General features: G+C 59.5%; 1 protein-coding gene and 1 long non-coding RNA gene across 5 annotated transcripts in view; one reads left to right on the top strand and one right to left on the bottom strand.

Moving 5' to 3' along the window:
* Positions 1 to 324: 324 nt before the first annotated feature.
* NR4A1 (nuclear receptor subfamily 4 group A member 1) overlaps positions 325 to 17,809 on the bottom strand; it is a 21,148-nt gene continuing 3,663 nt past the window's right edge. Inside the window, exons 2-8 of one of the 4 annotated variants that reach the window (XM_040642490.1) lie at positions 17,374 to 17,495; positions 4,340 to 5,217; positions 3,410 to 3,539; positions 2,959 to 3,110; positions 2,418 to 2,620; positions 2,136 to 2,314; positions 325 to 1,151 (exon numbers count right to left, since the gene is read on the bottom strand). In XM_040642490.1, coding sequence (XP_040498424.1) covers positions 895 to 1,151; positions 2,136 to 2,314; positions 2,418 to 2,620; positions 2,959 to 3,110; positions 3,410 to 3,539; positions 4,340 to 5,215 — 1,797 coding nt within the window. In that variant the 5' untranslated portion in view covers positions 5,216 to 5,217; positions 17,374 to 17,495 and the 3' untranslated portion in view covers positions 325 to 894. Of the gene's footprint in view, positions 1,152 to 2,135; positions 2,315 to 2,417; positions 2,621 to 2,958; positions 3,111 to 3,409; positions 3,540 to 4,339; positions 5,218 to 8,057; positions 8,184 to 8,968; positions 9,117 to 15,351; positions 15,504 to 17,373; positions 17,496 to 17,809 lie in introns of those variants that run through there. The other 3 variants (XM_040642492.1, XM_040642493.1, XM_040642491.1) reach the window with 3 other exon arrangements.
* LOC103675501 lies at positions 12,785 to 14,610 on the top strand. Its single transcript, XR_571866.2, has 2 exons — positions 12,785 to 13,698; positions 14,092 to 14,610. It is a non-coding gene; the product is annotated as an uncharacterized LOC103675501 (long non-coding RNA).

Here is a 17,809-nt window from a genome sequence, read left to right as displayed (position 1 = left end):
GAGGAGGAGCCGTGACAGTCGGAGTGGCGCTGCTGTCCCCTCAGCCCCCAGGGCCTCCACCACAGGCTCCCTCCACGAGGCGTGGCTTCATCAGAGGCTTTCCACTCATCTGAAACTAGTCTGAGTGCTAGTGTGCCAACCCCAAGAAGCAGGGGTCAGGCGTGGCTACCTCTCACAGAGGAGTAAACTGAGGCCTGTGAGCTCAGGTTGGTAACATCCGCGATTCATCCAGAGTCGCTTCTGTCTTCAGTAATTACCGGGGTGTGGGGGGGGGTGCATGTGGTGGGGAGGAGGGTGTCAGAGACAGACAGGCTCCCAGTTTCAGCTACAGGCCTATTTTTTATTCAATATATTAAATATATTAATCAGAAAAGTCACATACTATAAATCCAGGAAAATACACAAATATAAATGTCAGAATCTGTCATTTGTCTTCTTCCTAGGGTAAGATTATGTACATGTGGAAAGAGGGCGGGAAGAGAGAGCAGGTGCAAGGAGGCGGGAAAGGCTTGCCCGGGCTGGTGGGGGCCGCCCCTCCCTCTCAACCCTCACTCCCATCTCGGCCTCTTCCTTCCTGTATTTACAGCAGCATTTGGCTTATTTACAGCACAGCGGTGTGTGTTAAAAACGGTTTATCTTACAAAAACATGAAGGCTGGGGCTGGGGGGTAAGACAAATAGTAGGGGTCACCCCCCCCTTGAATGCATCCTCCCTCCCCCAGGGCGTGAGCTCCCTGCCAACCACCCAGCCCAAGTGGGGGAGGCCGGCCGGTCTGCAGCTCAAGCCCAGGCCGGGGGGTGGGGGTGCTCCGGGGGTCGGTGGGCCGTGGGCTAAAGGCACGTGGGGTGGCGTATGAGCGTGCGTACACGGGGCACGCGTGTTCCTGGGCTGGGGTCAGAAGGGCAGCGTGTCCATAAAGATCTTGTCGACGATGGGTGGAGGGGGCACCAAGTCCTCCAGCTTGAGGTAGAAGATGCGTTGCAGGCCCTGGGTGCATAGGGTCCGCAGCTCGGGCAGCTTGCCCAGCAGGCGGGACAGGCAGCTGGCCGGCTGGGGCTCGCCCGCCACAGCCGAGACGTGCTCCTTCAGGCAGCTGGCGATGCGGTTCTGCAACTCCTCCACCCGCCGAGGCTCCTGCAGCCCGTGCCGGTCTGGGGGGGGCGGGGTCAGCCACATGTCTGAGGAGCAGGCCCCCCCAACCCCAGACCCCGCCTCGCCCCACTTGCTCCTGGCCACCCATCCCCCCTCCCCCGGCGCTTTGCAAAAGTGCACACAGGAGCCCATCTTCCAGCCCCACTGGAAGTCTAGTCATTATCCTCCTCTTCCAAATGAGAAACTGAGTCCCAGAGAGGTTAAATGAGTTGCCCAAGGTCACAAAAACGAACTCAATCCCTAACCAGATTTTCTGCTTAGGCCCACAGTTTTCTCCCAGCCAGTTCTGAGACACCCTGGAGCGGAGCAGTGCGTTTTAGAGATTCCAAAACCCACCGCTCTCTCGGCCCAAAGTGCCTCGGATTTTGTCCTATATGGCTGGGTCCTCTGTGAAATTTTAGTGGAAAGGGGGATGGGGGAAGATTCTGGGGCTTTAAAAAATTTTGTAAAAAAAGAGATCTGAAAACCTCTGCATTTACCCCCAAAAAATCCACCCTGAAGAATGATACCTACAAAAGTACACAACACGTACAGTTACCCTACGCTGTTGGAGACCAGGGGAGCAGTTACCCTTGGGGACGCTGAGGGCTGTGAGGGGACAGGAGGCAGGGTTCTGTTTCCCCATCTAGGTGCTGGCTACGGGAGTGTGAGGAGCTTGTGAAAATGTAGCATTTGTGCACTTTCATAATTCGGGAAGATTTTTCAAACCAAACGAGAACCCCAGGCCATAGGCGACACCCACACGGCGTGCATCCTGGAGAGTATGCGATAAGTCACAGACGGCCTTGGGCTTTGCGATCGGATGCGGCGGGGCCTGAACCCCAGCTCTGCGGCCTACCAGCTGCGTCACTCTGAGCACATGCTTGCCCCTCTCTGCCTCGGGACGCCCTCACTTCACAACGTGGGGGCCCGCCAGGTGCCAGATGCCGGTGCACCAAGGGCCAGGTCCTCAAGCCCTCCCCAGGCCCCCAGGGACCGCTCACCTGTGATCAGGACGAGTGCAGAGAGGCAGGCGAAGGCAGGGACGTCGACGACCAAGCCATGCAGGGACCGAGAGAAGGCGAGAATGCTGTCGATCCAGTCGCCGAAGCCGCGGGCGCACTGCAGCCGGTGGAGCACCAGGCCGGAGCAGAAGATGAGCTTCCCCTCGGCCGGCTTCGACCTAGTGCGGAGAAATGCAGAGGTCGGTCGGGGCGGGCGGCTCGAGGGAGGACAGGGCACAGGGGAGGAGAGGAGCCAAGGGACCGCAGACAGCGGCAACTCACCGGTAGGCCAGGCGGAGGATGAAGAGCTCCAGGAAGGCCGACTCCAGCAACAGGTCCTGGTCGCCTGGGGACAGCTCAGCGAAGCCAGGGATCTTCTCAGCCCACTTGCGGATCACCTCCAGGGAACCCGAAAGCAGGTCGTAGAACTGCTGCACGTCCCCGGCATCTTCCTTCCCAAAGTGGGGCAGCACCAGCTCCTGGAACTGAGGGTGGGCCGAGGGGGTCAGCACCCCGCAAAGGGCCCCGCGGCGGGGCCGCCACAGGAGGCCACGTCATGCACTCAGAGGATCTCCAGATGCCGGGGGGCGAAAGAGGGCCTGAGGTTCTGCCCCTGCTCTTGCTCGCCAACCCTTAAATATTCACCCCGGGCCGAGGCTGCTGGGAGGAGCACAATTTTCTGATTGGCTGCCCACCTGACGGGGTACATTCTTCCAGCTGGTCAGCCCAAAAGGGGGCTCCTCTTTTTCCCAGGTGTTGCACTGGGAAGGGGCCTTATCCCATGCGCACAAAGGCACTGAGAGTGGGGTGGGCGGGGCCTCACCTTGGAGTAGTCCAGTTTGGCTGTGCTGGGCCCAGAGTCCAGGTGCGCCCTGACCAGGGAGGTGAGGAGATTGGCAGGAGAGGCATCCGGGGGCTGCTTGGGCTTTGAAGGGAGCCGACCCCGCCGCCCCTTCAGGCTGTCTGTCCGGACAACTGCAGAGAAACGGGCAGGGCTAAGGAAAGGAGGAAGGGGTCCAGGGAAGGGACTCTCAGCCCACGCCGTGTGCGTCAATGCTGCAAAGTACCTCCGAGTCTCAGGACTTGGAGCCCCTGAGACCCTACAGAGAGCACGCCCCACCCATGCGCCAAGCAGGTGGACCAGAGGGGGAGCGGACGTAAGGTCTGCTCCTGCCGTCCACTGCGGCCCACCAGGACAGAGGTCTGGGGGCACTCTGCCTGCCCCACCCCACTCAGGCCGGCCTCTGTCCCACCAGCGCATCGCAGCCACCCACCTTCCTTCACCATGCCTACGGCCAGGCACTTCTGGAAGCGGCAGAACTGGCAGCGGTTTCGCCGCCTCTTGTCCACAGGGCAGTCCTTGTTAGCCAGGCAGATGTACTTGGCGTTTTTCTGTACTGTACGCTGGATGGGGGGGCAACACGGAACAGGCTGTCAGAGTCGGGCGGGGGGGCGGGGGGGCCCAGGGGAGGGGACCGTCCAGATCCTGCTGCCATCACAGACAAAAGCACTCTCTGTTCACAGCTATTTTTCTAACATTTGGGTGGCAGGGGAGGGAGAGATGGCGGGGGGTGGGGGGGAGGAAAAAGAAAATCTTGGGGACACTGGGGGAGGTTTTTGCCTAAGGAGGGAGACCCCCCAGGACACAAGACTAGGAGCCAGGGGTTCGGGGCTCCCTGGCAGCCCAGATACCTGCACTTCTCAATGTGCCTTCCCTGGGGCAGACAAGAGAGGGCAGAGGAGGGGTGGGGGGTGGGGATGGGAAGCTGAGCAGGCACCCAGAGCTGGGACAAACATACAGCCTGTTCCCCAGTCCGCCCCCAGCCCTCAAGCACCAAGCCCTCTTCCCAGATCCTTTTATCTCACGCCAGGAACATGAGTGCCTGGGGCCCCCTTCCCACCAGGACCTTGAGTTGGGGGAGGACAGGCAGAGGAAAACCAGAGGCTGCCCATTAGCCTGTGCCCTCCTGGGGGCACCCCTGCAGCCCGAAGCCTCGCCCCGTATCTCACCGTCCCTCTACGGGCAGCCCCCTGCCATTTGTGGGTCCCTGGGAGGGTAGGCCACCTGCAGATGCGACCCCTCCCTGAAGGGCAGGACTAGTTGGGAAGAGAACCCCAGGGAGGCTACCACAGAGACGCTGCTGGGCAAAGAGACCAGCCTTGCCCACTTCCCATAAAAAGCCGCACCCAGGGCAGCCCAATACCTTGAAGAAGCCCTTACAGCCCTCGCAGGTGCGGACACCATAATGCTGGCACGAAGCGTTGTCCCCGCACACGGCACAGCGGCCCTCGCTTCCCCCTGGAGCCCCACTCCGGGCCTTGGCCGAGGGCACGGGCGCATCCAGCACCCCTGGGCCCTCGAGGTGTGGAGAAGTGGGAGCCAGGCCTGGGAAAGCCGTTGATATGGAGTAACTCTCTCTCTCCCCCAACTGGCAGGTGGCCTGTGAAGGGAACAGCTTCAGGGGGCTTTGGGCAAGGCTGGGGCTGGGGCCGGTAGGGGGGCTGAAGGAAAAGAAGGCCGGCGGCTGGGGGTGCCCGGAAGCCTTGGGCAATTGCTCTGTCCATGCCCGCAGGCCTTCGTACGTCTGGCTGGGTGAGAAGGGGCCGAATGAGCCATCCCAGGGAGACAGCTGGGGTGGCTGGAAGCTGGGCGTGGACGGCGACGGCGCTGAGCAGGGGCTGCCGTAGTAGTCGGAGCCGCTGGAGGACAGGGTCTCATCCAGGGGGGCGCTCAGGGGGCCAGGGTAGCAGCCGTACACCTGGAAGTCCTCAAACTTGAAGGAAGCAGAGGCGGGGGAGGTGGCCGAGGAGGAGGACGTGGAGGAGGCCGAAGAGGAGGCGGAGGAGCACGGCTGGGCTGTTCCCGGCAGCTGGTACAGGAAGGTGTCGAACTCCCCTGCGTAGCCATCCATGAAGGTGCTGAAGCTGGGCAGGGCGGTGGGGGCCGTGGGGGCTGCCTCAGGGCTGGCCAGGTCCATGGTGGGCTTGCCGAGCTCGGGGGTCAGGGGGTCGCTTGCCAGGTGGTCTCGGGGTCCTGGGCTCGGTGCTGGTGTCCCATATTGGGCTTGGATACAGGGCATCTCTGAAGAGGGAGGAGACCAAGATTGGGGGAGTGAGAGTCCGTGAGAGAAGCCTGAAGGCTGACCCCTAAGTATAGGTCCCTGAGCAGCCAGGTGGCAGGGATCCCAGCCAGACACAGGACACTGAGGCGTGAGCACCGTGGCCCACCACGGCACCCAGAAACCCCAGTCCCCAGCCGGAGTACCATTTCAACCTCCATGTCACAAAGCCCCTGGGCAGTGGCCCAGCAAGAGTGGGCTCAGTTGGAAGGCCAGCCACACCCAAGTCAGCCTGGGAACCCTAGGGAAGGCATCCAGCCAGGAGTTCTCTGCTGGAACAGGGGGAAACTGTGTTCCTCCAGCCCCCTGCCCTCCCGCAACGGGTAAGGCATGGGTGGGGGCTGGGAGAAGGGTGGGTGGGAGCAAAGCCTGACTTAGCCCACTCTCGGGGTGCAGATATGATATTTCTCCAACCTGGCCCTTCTGGGAATATTCCCAGGCATGGCCCAGCCTTTGCAAAAACCCGTCTCCTCCTTCCCCCACAGCGCCCGGGATGGACATCCTGAAAATGGAAGAGGAGCCGAGAGTGAAGGCCCAGCTGCCCAAGCAAGAGGCCTAAGTGGCCATGAGTCTGTCCCTATCCCTGCCCCCACTCTACACACTGAACAAAGGCTGAAGCTCCCACGCGCACCCCAGTCCTGCCATCTGGGCATGGGCACCCACTCGGCGCTGCCTGGGAGGCTCCCAAAAGCAAAAACGAAGGGAACCTGGGGCCTCCTCAGCAGTCCTCAGCTCCCCAGCTCCCCAGCTCCCCAGGGGATCAAGTAACCGGGCTCCAGACCTTTAAAGGCCGCATGCTGGAGGGAGGCCGAATAGGGGCCAGAAAGAGGACAGGACAGCCCCCCTTGACTTCCAGAAGAATGGACAGTCCCTAAGAAGAATTTCTCTGCTACCCCAAAAGCACTGCGCCTTATTATTTTTATGAGAACTCTCGGAGTCCAGCAGACTTGAGGTGGCTACACGGGGAGAAGCAGCCTGTTGATGGGCAGATTGAAGACATCCCGTCCTTGCCTGGGTCCCTCCACTAAGGAGTATCTGTGCCCTGAAGAATCCAGGAGCTCAGGAAAGGAGGGTTGGTCACACTCTCAATCATGAGAAGCCAGAAGGAGCAGACAGCACCATTTAGGGGGGATCCTTAAGTTTGCAGACTGGTCAAAAACGACCATGGAGGAGGCTGTGGGACAGTTCCCCAACCCACATTCATGCCTGGGGTCGGCAGAGCTCTGGCCCTCCCAGTGAGGGAGGGAGGCTGGGTAGGAAAGCAAGCTGGAACAGAGAGTGCCATAATTGAGGGAACAGAGAGAGGGGGCAAAGGCTGGCACCACCTCCTGGCCAAGAGCCCAGGGAGTCCTCTGGTTCTAGACTTTCTCCCACCTCCATGGGCGCTGGACAGGGCAGCTCCACCCCTGGCCTGACACTCCCACAACCAACCCCGACAACGAAGCCCCTTGAAGCACTGGTGCCACCCACCCAGGAGGGCCTGTCCACAGGCATATAGCGCACCTGCGAGAGATAAGAGTGGCCACGTCTCCCAGCCCGATGACAGCCTAGGCAGGGATGGGTTAGGGGTGGAGGAGAGGTGGCAGCCACCTGGAAGAAGGCTGGGTGTTCCAGCCTTATTCAAATCCTGTTTCTCCACTTGGACGTCCCACATCCGGATCAACCCCCATCAACCTATCCCCCTCCACCCCCCTTCAAGCAGGTACTTAACTACACCAGATAGGAACGTACATCTAGCGTCAAGGGGGGTGGGGGAGAAGCAGTCCCACAGGGAGGAGGAAGGGGCGGGGTTGAAGGAGGGAGCAGGGAGAATCCGGCTTCAGGCAGGTCCTGGCAACAATGTGGTTTGCACCTGTTACGCTGAACAAGCTTCAGGCTGCACCCTACCTGTATGAGCCAACTGGGACTGGGGGGGAGGGCACAGATGTGACCAGCATGTGGGGCTGGAACAGTGGGGGGGGGGGTATCCTTCAGGTAGTACACCAGAGACTCCACCATAAGCAACTCCTACCCAGGATCCCCAAGGACCAAGATTTCCACATCTCCCTCTCTCCTTCACACACACACCCCCCCCCCACAGGAGCCCAGCTACAGCTAAAACAATCTTCCCTGGGCTTCCAGAGACCCCGCCCCTAAGAAGACTCGTTTAGTGGAACACAAACAGTACCCCTCCACAGTTCAGCCACCAATGCTGGCCATTTCCTTCAGCAATCCAGAAGTCTCCTAATACAGTTCAGGCAGCAACTTCGGGGATCCTTGCAAACTAAGCCGCAGCCTCTAACGTGTTAAGGAAACAACGAAGGGAATGGGGGAGGAGGCAGACATGCGGGGAGGAAGGAGACCCTTTTGGAAATCCAATCCTGGCAGGAAGGGGTCCGATGGATCCCAGCAGTTAAAGTTCCGTGTATCTTTCCCCCACTGTCCTGAGACCCCATCACCACCTCAGTCCAGGGAGCCCCGTGCCCCTCCGGCACCCTCGGAAACTGAACTACAGGCAGCCTCCTACTGCACAAGTCCCCACTCGTGGTGCCAGCTCTAACCCCCTGCGGCTTCCACCTTGCACAGACACTCCCCCCAATCTACCCCCGCGCCCAGTAGATTGAAGTCCGATCCGGGTCCTCATCCCGCTCCAACCGCTCTCCTCCGACGCCAGAGCTGCACCCTACACCCGCTCTCCTGCACGCTGACCCTACAACATCCTTTCTGCCCGCGCGTACGCCCATCTCCTTCATGCAACACCCCTAAAAACCAAAGCAGAGAGCGCTGCTGTGATGCACGCTCCCCCCCCCGGGGGGGCACCTACCTGGCCGGCTCCTGCTCCCCCTGCCCGGGACCGGCACCCCGAGTCGCAGTCTGGTCCCGCGTGCGTTCCCCCGGTACTGCACAGTCCCCCAAGTTCCGCAGCCTCTGCCACTGGGGCTCCCCGGCCCAGCCCGACCCTCCTCTTAAGCGCTCCGTGACGCACGGGGAGGGGCGGGGGCGCCACTGACGCACGCGGCCCGGCGAGCTTTGGCCATACAAGGGCGCGGGGGGCGGCGCGGTTCCGGCGGGAGGCGGCCAGGGGGAGGCGCGGGACGGGGAGCCCGAGGGGGCGGGGCGAGAGGGGGCCTGGAATGTCTGCGCGCGTGACGCACGCGGGGTTCCATTGACGCAGGGAGCGCGGATTGTTTGATCTATAAATAGTCCCCTCGCGCCCGCCGCGCCGGCTAAAAATAGCAGCTCGCGGACTCCCGAGGCTCCCCCCCGCCCGACCCAGGACCCGGCCCGGGGCCCCCAGGTCCGAAATAACCGGCCTGGAGGGCCAGAGCCTGAGAAGGGGGCGCTCTAGAGCCGCGGCCGCGGGGCTTCCCCGGACTAGGATCTCCAGCCCCCGGCTGCTCTGGGGAGCCACGGCCGCGCCCGCTCCCTGCGGCTCCCTCTGCGCCCGGCTCCGCCTGTGCACCCTCCCAGCCCTTCCTGGGGCCCTGGGGGGTCGCTCTCTGCCGCTGCTGGGCTGCCAGGGCAGGCCTCGGGCCGGGGCGGGCAACTCGGGGACACACCCGGGACAACCTGCACCCCCACTTCAGCCCCAGGCGCAGCCAGTGCACTTGACTCGTCTTCCCCAGCAGAGTCACTGTTTGAGAGACTGGCGCAGGAACTTCATCCTCCTCCCGCCCCCCCACCTCGCCCCGGTCCCTGTTGGTTTCTGCCCCCTACTCTCCCAATGCAAAGTACCTTTCCAGGGCAGGGGTTTGCCAGGCCGAAGATGGGCCAATGGGCTCCGCTCCACACGCTGAACTTGATTTCTTCCCAGTCCCTTAGAGGGTGGGTGCACTATAGCTGGGAAATTACCGAATTTCAGAACCGGGTGGAGCCTGAGAAATCTTGTCAAATTTGTGCCGACTCTTCCCCATTTTATAAATAAACAAGCTCAAAGAAATAATGGCACTCGCTCAAGGTCACACAGCGAGGTGGTGGGACACTGGGTGGAACCCGGGACCTCTGATTGCATCTGCAGGGGATCTTCTCACGCCCTCCCCTGTCCGTGACTCCTACCTCACCTCCAGCACCTGTGGAGAGAGCAGCTCTGACCTGTCCCGTGGAGCAAGAAGGGACGGAGAGGGGTGTGTCGGGGCACAAACCACGCGGCAGCCCACCTAGAACTTTCCCTGATCTGGCTGTCACTCCACCACCCCCCGCTCTACCCCAAACTCGGGGAGCCAGCACTTGCTAGGTAAGAGGGGAAGTAGCGCTAATGTTTACAAAGAGGAGAGACGCCCCCCAACACTGGGGTCCCTCCCAGCCCCCTTCTCCCCTATGAGTCAGCTGGAAGGGCTTCTGCTTGCACTGCGCCTGCTCTGGTGGCCCCACTCTCACCTCATCTGGTCACCCGACAGCACTTCCCCCTACCCTTGAGGCACTTCCTGTTCCTCACTTCCACTCTTACCTCCCATCTCAGGTCCCCCACAGCCTTGTCTTCAGCCCCCATTTCTGCCCACTCAAAGGTCCTGCCCGCATCTCAAACTTCCTCCGTTGCAGGCAGAGCTTGTCATCATCGTACTCCCTGCCCACCACCCCATCTCTGCTCCTGATGCCCCACAAGCAACTTCTCTTTTTTTTTTCTTGAAATTCTATTTTGGAAGATCTCTTGGACCCCTATTCCTACTGCCAACCACAGCCCACGCCTCACCGGTGCATGAAGACAGCAGACCAGCTGAGCGAGGCCAGTGACCTCCACTTCTCCTTGCCCACACCCAATAAGGAACCTGACCCTTAACCAGCTTGTCTCCTCTTTCCAAATCCCCTGCCCACCAGTGGAGTAGTCTTCATGCAACACCAATCTCACTGGGTGATCTGGTCAGAACTTGCCATAGCTCCCCCACTTCAGCATAAGTCTCACTGTGGACAGGTCTTTAGAGAGCTCTGGTTTTTCCCGAACCATCTTTCAAAGACCCTCCAAGGCCACCCCGGGAAAAGTGAAGCATGGGCAGAATAACGCAATGGGACCTATGCAAGATCTCCACTTCACAAGTTTTGTTTTCCTTTGTGTTGGGCTTTTGCATAGATTCTGCCTGGAAAAGAGATTCCACGCACAAAAAAAGAAAAAAACAAAAAGGCTTTAAAACTGCTACTATGGGGCGCACCTGGGTGGCTCAGTCGGTTAAGCGTTCGACTCTTGATTTCAGCTCAGGTCAGGATCTCAGGGTCCTGAGATGGAGCCCTGTGGTGGGCTCCACACTCAGTGGGGAGTCTGCTTCTCTTTCTCCCCCTCTCCTCTGCCCCTCCCCCTGCTTGTGCTCCCTCTCTCTCTAAAAGAAATACATCTTTTTAAAAAATAGGCATTTAAAGAAAAGTAATAAAAAAGATAAAACTGCCGATAGAATTCACGTCCTCCCATTTTGCAGATTAGGACCCAAGGGTTCCCAGAGGAGCCTTGCTCAGAAGTGCACAGCAGGGCGCCTGGGTAGCGCAGTCGTTAAAGCGTCTGCCTTCGGCTCAGGGCGTGATCCTGGCGTACCGGGATCGAGTCCCACATCAGGCTCCTCTGCTGTGAGCCTGCTTCTTCCTCTCCCACTCCCCCTGCTTGTGTTCCCTCTCTCGCTGGCTGTCTCTCTCTGTCAAATAAATAAATAAAATCTTTAAAAAAAAAAAAAAAAAGAAGTGCACAGCAAGTCTGGGCTGGTGAAGCTAGCCCCAGCCACATCATGGGCTGGCTTCCCACCTAGCCTGTCACCCCACCCTGGAATGCCTCCCTCCACCCCAGCAGTGCCTTCCTCAAAAGTAATTAATTAATTAATGTCAGCAAAACATGATTAGCCAAGTCCACGCTCCCTCCATCCTGCCCCAGCCTACCGGGGTATTAGCTGAAGGTTGATCTCAGTCTGTGTGCAAGCCCAGCCGTTACCAGTTCTTTGAGAGCGGAGCCGGCCTTGAGCCCTGGTGGCCCCCTGTCCTCCCTGCCACTCTCCATTTGTAAAAAGCAACACAGATCTTTCCTACCTTCCCACAGGACCAACCCAGCCAGGAGCCCCAGGGAACTAAGTGTGGTGGGGAGCTGCCCAAGGCCCTGGTCTAAATCTCCGAATCTCAGCATTAGCCTCCAGATGGGAGCCTGCAGCCCAGGCCCCATCTCGCCAGGATACTGCAGGTCTGGCGGCTGCTTTCTCCCTGCCACAAAGGCAGAGGGAGGCGAAGACAACCACATCCGCCATTTGGCCATGTTTCTGGTGGCAGGGACGCTACAGGGTCTGTATACGCTGCGCTCTGAAAATAAGTAAATAAGGAGAAAAAAGGCAGGGTCCCCCTGTGGGAGCACAGCCACGGCCACCCATTCAGGCACCCATGTGGAGCACCTACCTTATGGCAGAGGGGAGAGAGGGAAGAGGGGCTTTGGGACCCCCTGGTGTCATCCCTGCTGGCCAGAGGCCTTCCACGGTGTCCTGGGGCTCTGAGGAGAGCGGAATCTGGCTAAGGTGGAACTCTGGGGAAAGGCACAATGAATGCAGACCCTGGGAGGCCTGGAGCATAAGCTGGTCCCAAGCTCCTAAGGGATCTTCAAGTCCAACCCTCAAGAGCAAGGTCAGAGTGAACAGCCCCTTGTGGGGGGAGGTGTGGGGTGGGAGGGGACAGGTAATGATGAAGGAGGTAATGATGGGAGGGATATCCAAAACTAGAGGGAGGACCAGAAGGTAAGGCGGGGCCACGATACCACAAGAAGCGCAGGGAGGGAAGATGTAGTGTTGGAGATGAGACGACAGTCCACACCAGGCTCCCAGAGCACAGCCTGGCCCAGTGCACCCGTCTACCTTCATTACCCCCGGCTCCCCACTGCTCCCATAAGAGGACCTTGGGCGAGACTTTCCACCCTTCCGGGGGCAGAGAGACCCCCTTCCTCCCTTCTGCTCTAATGCTGCCCATCCTCCAAGACTTCAGGCCATACCCCTCCCCCAGCCTAACTCTTAATCATAAGCACCTTCTCGCAAGTGAGGGGAGCTATAGGGAGTACCAATCAAGGGTCAGACGTTAGTCCACAGCATTTCGTGTGGATTCTTCCACTAAACGCTCCCCTCAACCTTCCCCGTTTAGAATTGTGACCCAAATTTGATAAACGAGGAAATGGAGGCTCGGGGGCAGGACTCAAATGCAGGTCCCCTAACTCCCAGGTCTGTGCGGCACCCATGGCCCCCACTGTGGACTGCAGACTGGGCTTCTGGCCTGCTGGGCCTTGGTTCTTCTAAATGTACCGTAGAACCAGGTATGTGCACGCACGCATACGTGTGTACACACACACACACACACACACACACACACACACGGCCTGTAAACTGAAAACAGCAGTGCCTGTGAGGGGGTCTTGGGTGGGACTGGAAGCATCCCAGTTTCCAACCTGGACAACGATCAGCCAGGTGTGTTCACCCTGGAAACGTCATCACACTATACTCAAGATTTCACACCTACGATTTGTGTACTTTTCTCTATGTATGTTATTATTTTCAAAAACAAAAGTTTCTTAAAAAATAGCCACGCCTAAACGGGAGAGACGTATTTATTCACATGGACGCAGATGCTGCTGGAATTCATCGAGTACAGATTCATTCAAGTGTGTGTTGCTGAAATCAGAGAACAGTGCCTGTTTCCCATTATGTATTTGTTTTAGCGACACACGCAGAGCACAGCTACGGTTAGGAGAGGCTGCGCTATCTCTCGGTAGAAAGGGGTCTTCACACAGGATGTTTTCTGTCAACCCTGCATGTTTTCGGAAGCACTCACTAGGCCCCTGCCCCCCGCCCCCCGAGTCAGAGCTTATGGGGCCCAGGGACTTATGTGCTGACTCATCCCTCCTTCAGCTCTGTGTGAACGTGAGGGCAAGCCCCCCCCCCATGTCCCCGACCTCGGCAGGCGGGGCCTTCATGCATCTTCAATACTAACTAGCCCGGGGCAGGCCCCAAATGGGCAGCCAATGTCCACCATCGTTCACCAGCCAAGAGGGTGGGTGTGGATTTGGGTAAATGGGGGATGTAGGAAGTAGAAATGCACAGCCCCTTTCCCACACTGCCCCCCCCTTGGGCTGCGCCTCCCCCAGCAGAGGGCAGGAACTTGCCCTACTTTCACCGAGACCATCCCCACCCACAGGGCTCCACACCCTTCCCGCGTGGTGGGCAGAAGGAGTGAGCTTTGCCTCCTCCCGCTGAGAAGTGGCCATGGGAGCTTCCCCTCCTCAGCCCCAGGCCCTATCGCCAGCCCTGACCCGGCCACTTCCTCTTCCTGCCTTGGCAGTGGGTAGGGGGATTTATGCTGTGGGCAAGGAAGCAGTACGTACTGCCCCAGGGGGCTTCCTGTGCACAGCTCTGGCAACTGGGGATGTAGGGTCAGGACCAGGCTTCTGGCTCTGATCTCGCCCAGGCCCTGCCACGACCACACACGTTGTCACCTCCTTGACAACAGACTCCCTAGGATGTGGGCAGGTAAGCCACTGCCCCCTGCCTCTCACCCCAACCCCAGCAAGGACAAAAGATGGAAGAGCTCCTAGAGCCTTCTTTGACCAGGAGCCTGTAAGCCTGGTGTGTGACCTGGGGCTAGTCCCTTGCCCTCTCCGAGACGGTTCCTCGTCTGCCCAGTGCAGACCTCACACTCCCGGGGCTGTGTGAATTCAACAGGTTAAGGGAAGGGGGAGGCTCACCAGTGAAATGGAGCCCTGCCTGGGAAGCTGAACTCTAGGGACCTGCAGCAGGACCCTGGGGCAGAGAGGGCGGGCAGGGAAAGGAGATACCAGGGTCTTCAGCTAGACTGGAGGGCCAGCACCCCCTTCGTCAAGAACTGGAGAACAGTAACCCCATCCACACCTCTTCCCCCTCCAGGGCTGAGTGGAAGGAAATGAGAGTGTGCCCAGAGACGTGGCTCCACCCAGCACTGGGAAAATTCCAGACTCTGTATATGCAGCAAGTGCTCAATTAATACTCCGGAGAAAGCTTGTGAGTTAAGGAGGCCAGGCCTCTCTCCACTGAGGCTGTCTTTAGTCCAGGGATTTCTCTACCCTCCACTCCCTCTCAGGTTAGGAAGAATGAACAGACAGCACGAAAGAGTAAGATCAGACTTCGGGAAGAAGGGCCAGACGGTGCTAGAGAAACACAGACAAGATCACGGAGTGCCTTTGGGAAAGGTCGGCCTACGCCATGTTTGCACCCTCCTCAAACCTCCTTCCGTGCCCCCCAGTCTGCTCAGCTCCTGGCCAGCTCCTCTCCTCCACCCTTGGAGGGCCTCCCACCACCTTGCAGAACATCACCACCCACCAAATTCTCCTGCCCCTGCCCAAGGTCTCCACCCAGCCTCCTTGGGCAAAATTTCAAATTCCAAAATAAAAACCCTCTGATAACGAGCCCCAGCCGGAAAGACTGATGCATTTTCCTATTGTTAAAGTATTTTTAGTCACAGGCTCTGGATTCATTTAGAGACTCACGTTCAGAAAAGGGAAAAAAAAATTTTTTTTTGAGAACTGAGAAGGAGAGCACAAGAGCCTCCCACGTAAGGAGCTGCCACTTATTCCATGCCGGGCTGCAGCCCCTGGCCCGGGGCCCGGGAAGCGTGTTTGTGGCAAGATGGTTGGTGGACTTGCCAGACCTCGCTCCAGCCCTGCTTTGCAGGCACCAAGACCAGCTGGGAAGCCAGGCAAGGAGAGCAGGGCAGGGGCTGAGGGCTCAGGGAAGCCAAGTACCCGAGTCCCAACCAGCTGGGGGGTCAGGGACCTTACTCGGGGATCTATGCAGAGGCCCCCCCAGCTCACTCCAGCGTCCCTCCCCAGCCCGAGCAGACCAGTGCCTCACCCAGGCCGGGTCAACAGAAGAGAAGGACGGAGAGTGTGGTGGAAATCTCCAAGGAAGGAGAGCAATGGCAGCACCTGTCTCTTCCCACGTCTCCCAGCTCTTGACCACGGCGAGCCACCAAATGTGACTCCCACCACCTCCCAACTCAGGTCAAGCTTCACTCTCACTCCTCGGGAAGGTCAGCCAGCCCTGTTTCCTCCTCCGCCCCCCTCCTCTCAAGGCCAAAGATGGTCACGATGGAAAAAGATCCAAACGGCCCAGCTCCCATGCCTCAGTTTCCCCATCCCTAAGACTCACCAGCTATCTCTTCACGATCTGCTTAGACTCTCAGAGATCCTGGACAACTGCACCAGGCGAGAATCCTGGGGTTGTTCAGGGGCTCTTCCTGGCAGCCTCAGGGAGCCCTGCGGGAAGAGACGGGACTGCCCGGTCAGCCCGGCCCGCCCGGCCAAGGCTATGCACCAGCTGAGCGGACTTAGGACGTGGACCTGTCTCCAAGCCAGCATGTCCTCCTCTGTTTATATAGCCGAAACCAGAGCCGGCCTCTGGGGACAGAGGGAGCTGCCTCGGGGCCCTCTTGGCTGAGGCCTGACTTTGGCCCAGGTCAGCAAGAGCCCAAAATAGTCAGCTGACGGGAGCCCCGGCGTGAGCGTGACCCTGGGCCCGTGCCCAGGCCTGGCAGACGGGTGCCCACGTCACAAGACCAGCAGGTCTAGCGCTCACGGGGCCCCGGCTGGCAGCCCCTCGGGGTGGCCTTGGCAGTGGGTATGGCATGAGAGTTCCACCCAGGCACCACCATCACCCGGACAACGAGGTGAACACAAGGAATTCTGCCCATGGGGGCCACTCTGTACACAGAGGGGAAGGCTGGGCGCTCAGGAGGCAGTCTGAGCTGACGGTAGAGGTGGGGGCCAGGTTGGGGGAAGCCATCTGGCTCGCTGCTGTCATCTTCACTCACGTGCCTCCCAAGTCCAAATCCCCGGCCGACCAGGGACACCTGCCTCTCCCACTTACAGTAATTCCTCTCCCTGCCCCCAGCCCAAGGTTGGTGGAACGGAGCCTGCTGCCAGCGGGCGGCCAGGTGCACACCCAGCCCAGCCCCTGGAACAGGAGGCCCTGCTTCCCTGGGCTTCCCCCCCTTCCACCCAGGCTCACAGTGGCCACCCCGTCCTCCCCCATTGCAGCCACCTCCCTGGGACTCCCTGTGCCCTGAACACCCACTCCACATGAGGCAACAGTGGCTGGGGGGCTGGGGGAGATACTGAGACAGCTCCGCCTTCATCCAGGGATCCCTCAAGGCCTGAAGGGGGCTGTGGCTCGGAGACAGCCCTCCGTTCTGGGACAGGAAGAAGGCAATCACAGGTCCCTGGCCACGTGCCAGGTTGAACTCCAGCTCTCTCAGGTAAACATGGTAACCAGGACTGGGGTGCCCTTGGCCCCATCCTAGTATCTGAGATCCCACGGGAAAGACCTGGTGGAAATTCCGTTCCTACACTCCACCCCTCACGCCCAGGTCTGCCTGTACCTTCTCCAGAAGCCTCCTCAGGCAAGGAAGGTAAGTCCTCCACGAGCCGACCAGGCCTCCAGAGACCTTGATTCTCAGCTTGGCTCTACACGCCCTCACTGTAGGGTCTTGCAAAGTCACTTCTCCCCTCTGTAACTCAGTTTCTTCACCCATAAGAGAAGAAAGTGAACTAGATGGCCTAGAGTCCCTCTGGCCATCGCCACAAGTCTGAGATTTTCCCCCTCAGGGACGTTGGGTGAATCATGGAGGGTCTATCACTGCCCTTGGTCAGCGAGATCTTCCCCATACAGACCCATCATAGTAGGAAGTGGTGGTCATCGCCCTTTTAGGGGGGAGATAATCCCAGCCTTCCCTCCATGCTCTCCCTTGGTGCATGCCCTAGAAGCAAGCCAACTTCCCATGCCCTGGGCCTGCCCCACCACACTCCCAGCCTGCCTTGAGCTACCCAGCCCCACCCATCAGAACCAGGCACACGCTGCCCTGGTAACAGCAGTCTTTCACTCACATCCCTGCCCCTCTCCTCCCACACCAGCCCATGCCGCCCAGGCCCAGAGCCCCCCAGCCTATCCTGCTAAGAAAGCCAGGCTTCCCCCTTCCCCACCCCATTACTCCCGTCACTGAAGAAATCAGTTCTCCCCAAGTTGAGCAGCATCTCGCCTGCCACCTCTGCAGGGCTTCCCCCTCCATCCCCCAAACCACATCCGCTTAGGGCAGCTCCACACCCACCTCTGCCCCCCAGCCCCACCTGCTTGAAGGCCCCAGAGGAGTACAAAGGACAACAGTAGAGCACTCACCAGTCTGGATGAACTAACAGACCTCGGACAACAGTCAACCATCCCTTGGGCCTCCAGGGCCAGGCAGAAGGAGCTGGGACACCAAAGAGGGACCAGGGCTGGCTTCTGTCCATGGTGGAAGCCTACAGAGGGGGAATCAGTGTGAGTGAGGAGGAACCAGCCAGCCGGGACATTCCCTGGAGGCAGCACAGCCAGGAAACACAGGAGTAAGAACAGGGGCAGGACCCAGGCCATGAGAGGCGATAAGCCAGCCCAAGGACTTCCCTGGGCTGGGCAGCAGAACCTAGGGGCACACAGAACCCCAGGCAAACAGCTCTGGGGGATGTGGGACGTGACCAGGAACTGCTGACAGTTATCTGGGCCATCTCAGGGCCATGGAGACACATGCCAGCATCCAGCCCCTCAGCCTCCTGCCCCACTCCTGGGTTGGGGTTGG

This window comes from Ursus maritimus, unplaced genomic scaffold (genome assembly GCF_017311325.1).
Source record: "Ursus maritimus isolate PB19 unplaced genomic scaffold, ASM1731132v1 scaffold_26, whole genome shotgun sequence".
NCBI classification, from domain to species: Eukaryota; Metazoa; Chordata; class Mammalia; order Carnivora; family Ursidae; genus Ursus; species Ursus maritimus.
Note: the sequence above shows the minus strand (reverse complement) of the source record. Positions and strands in the feature narration are given on the sequence as shown.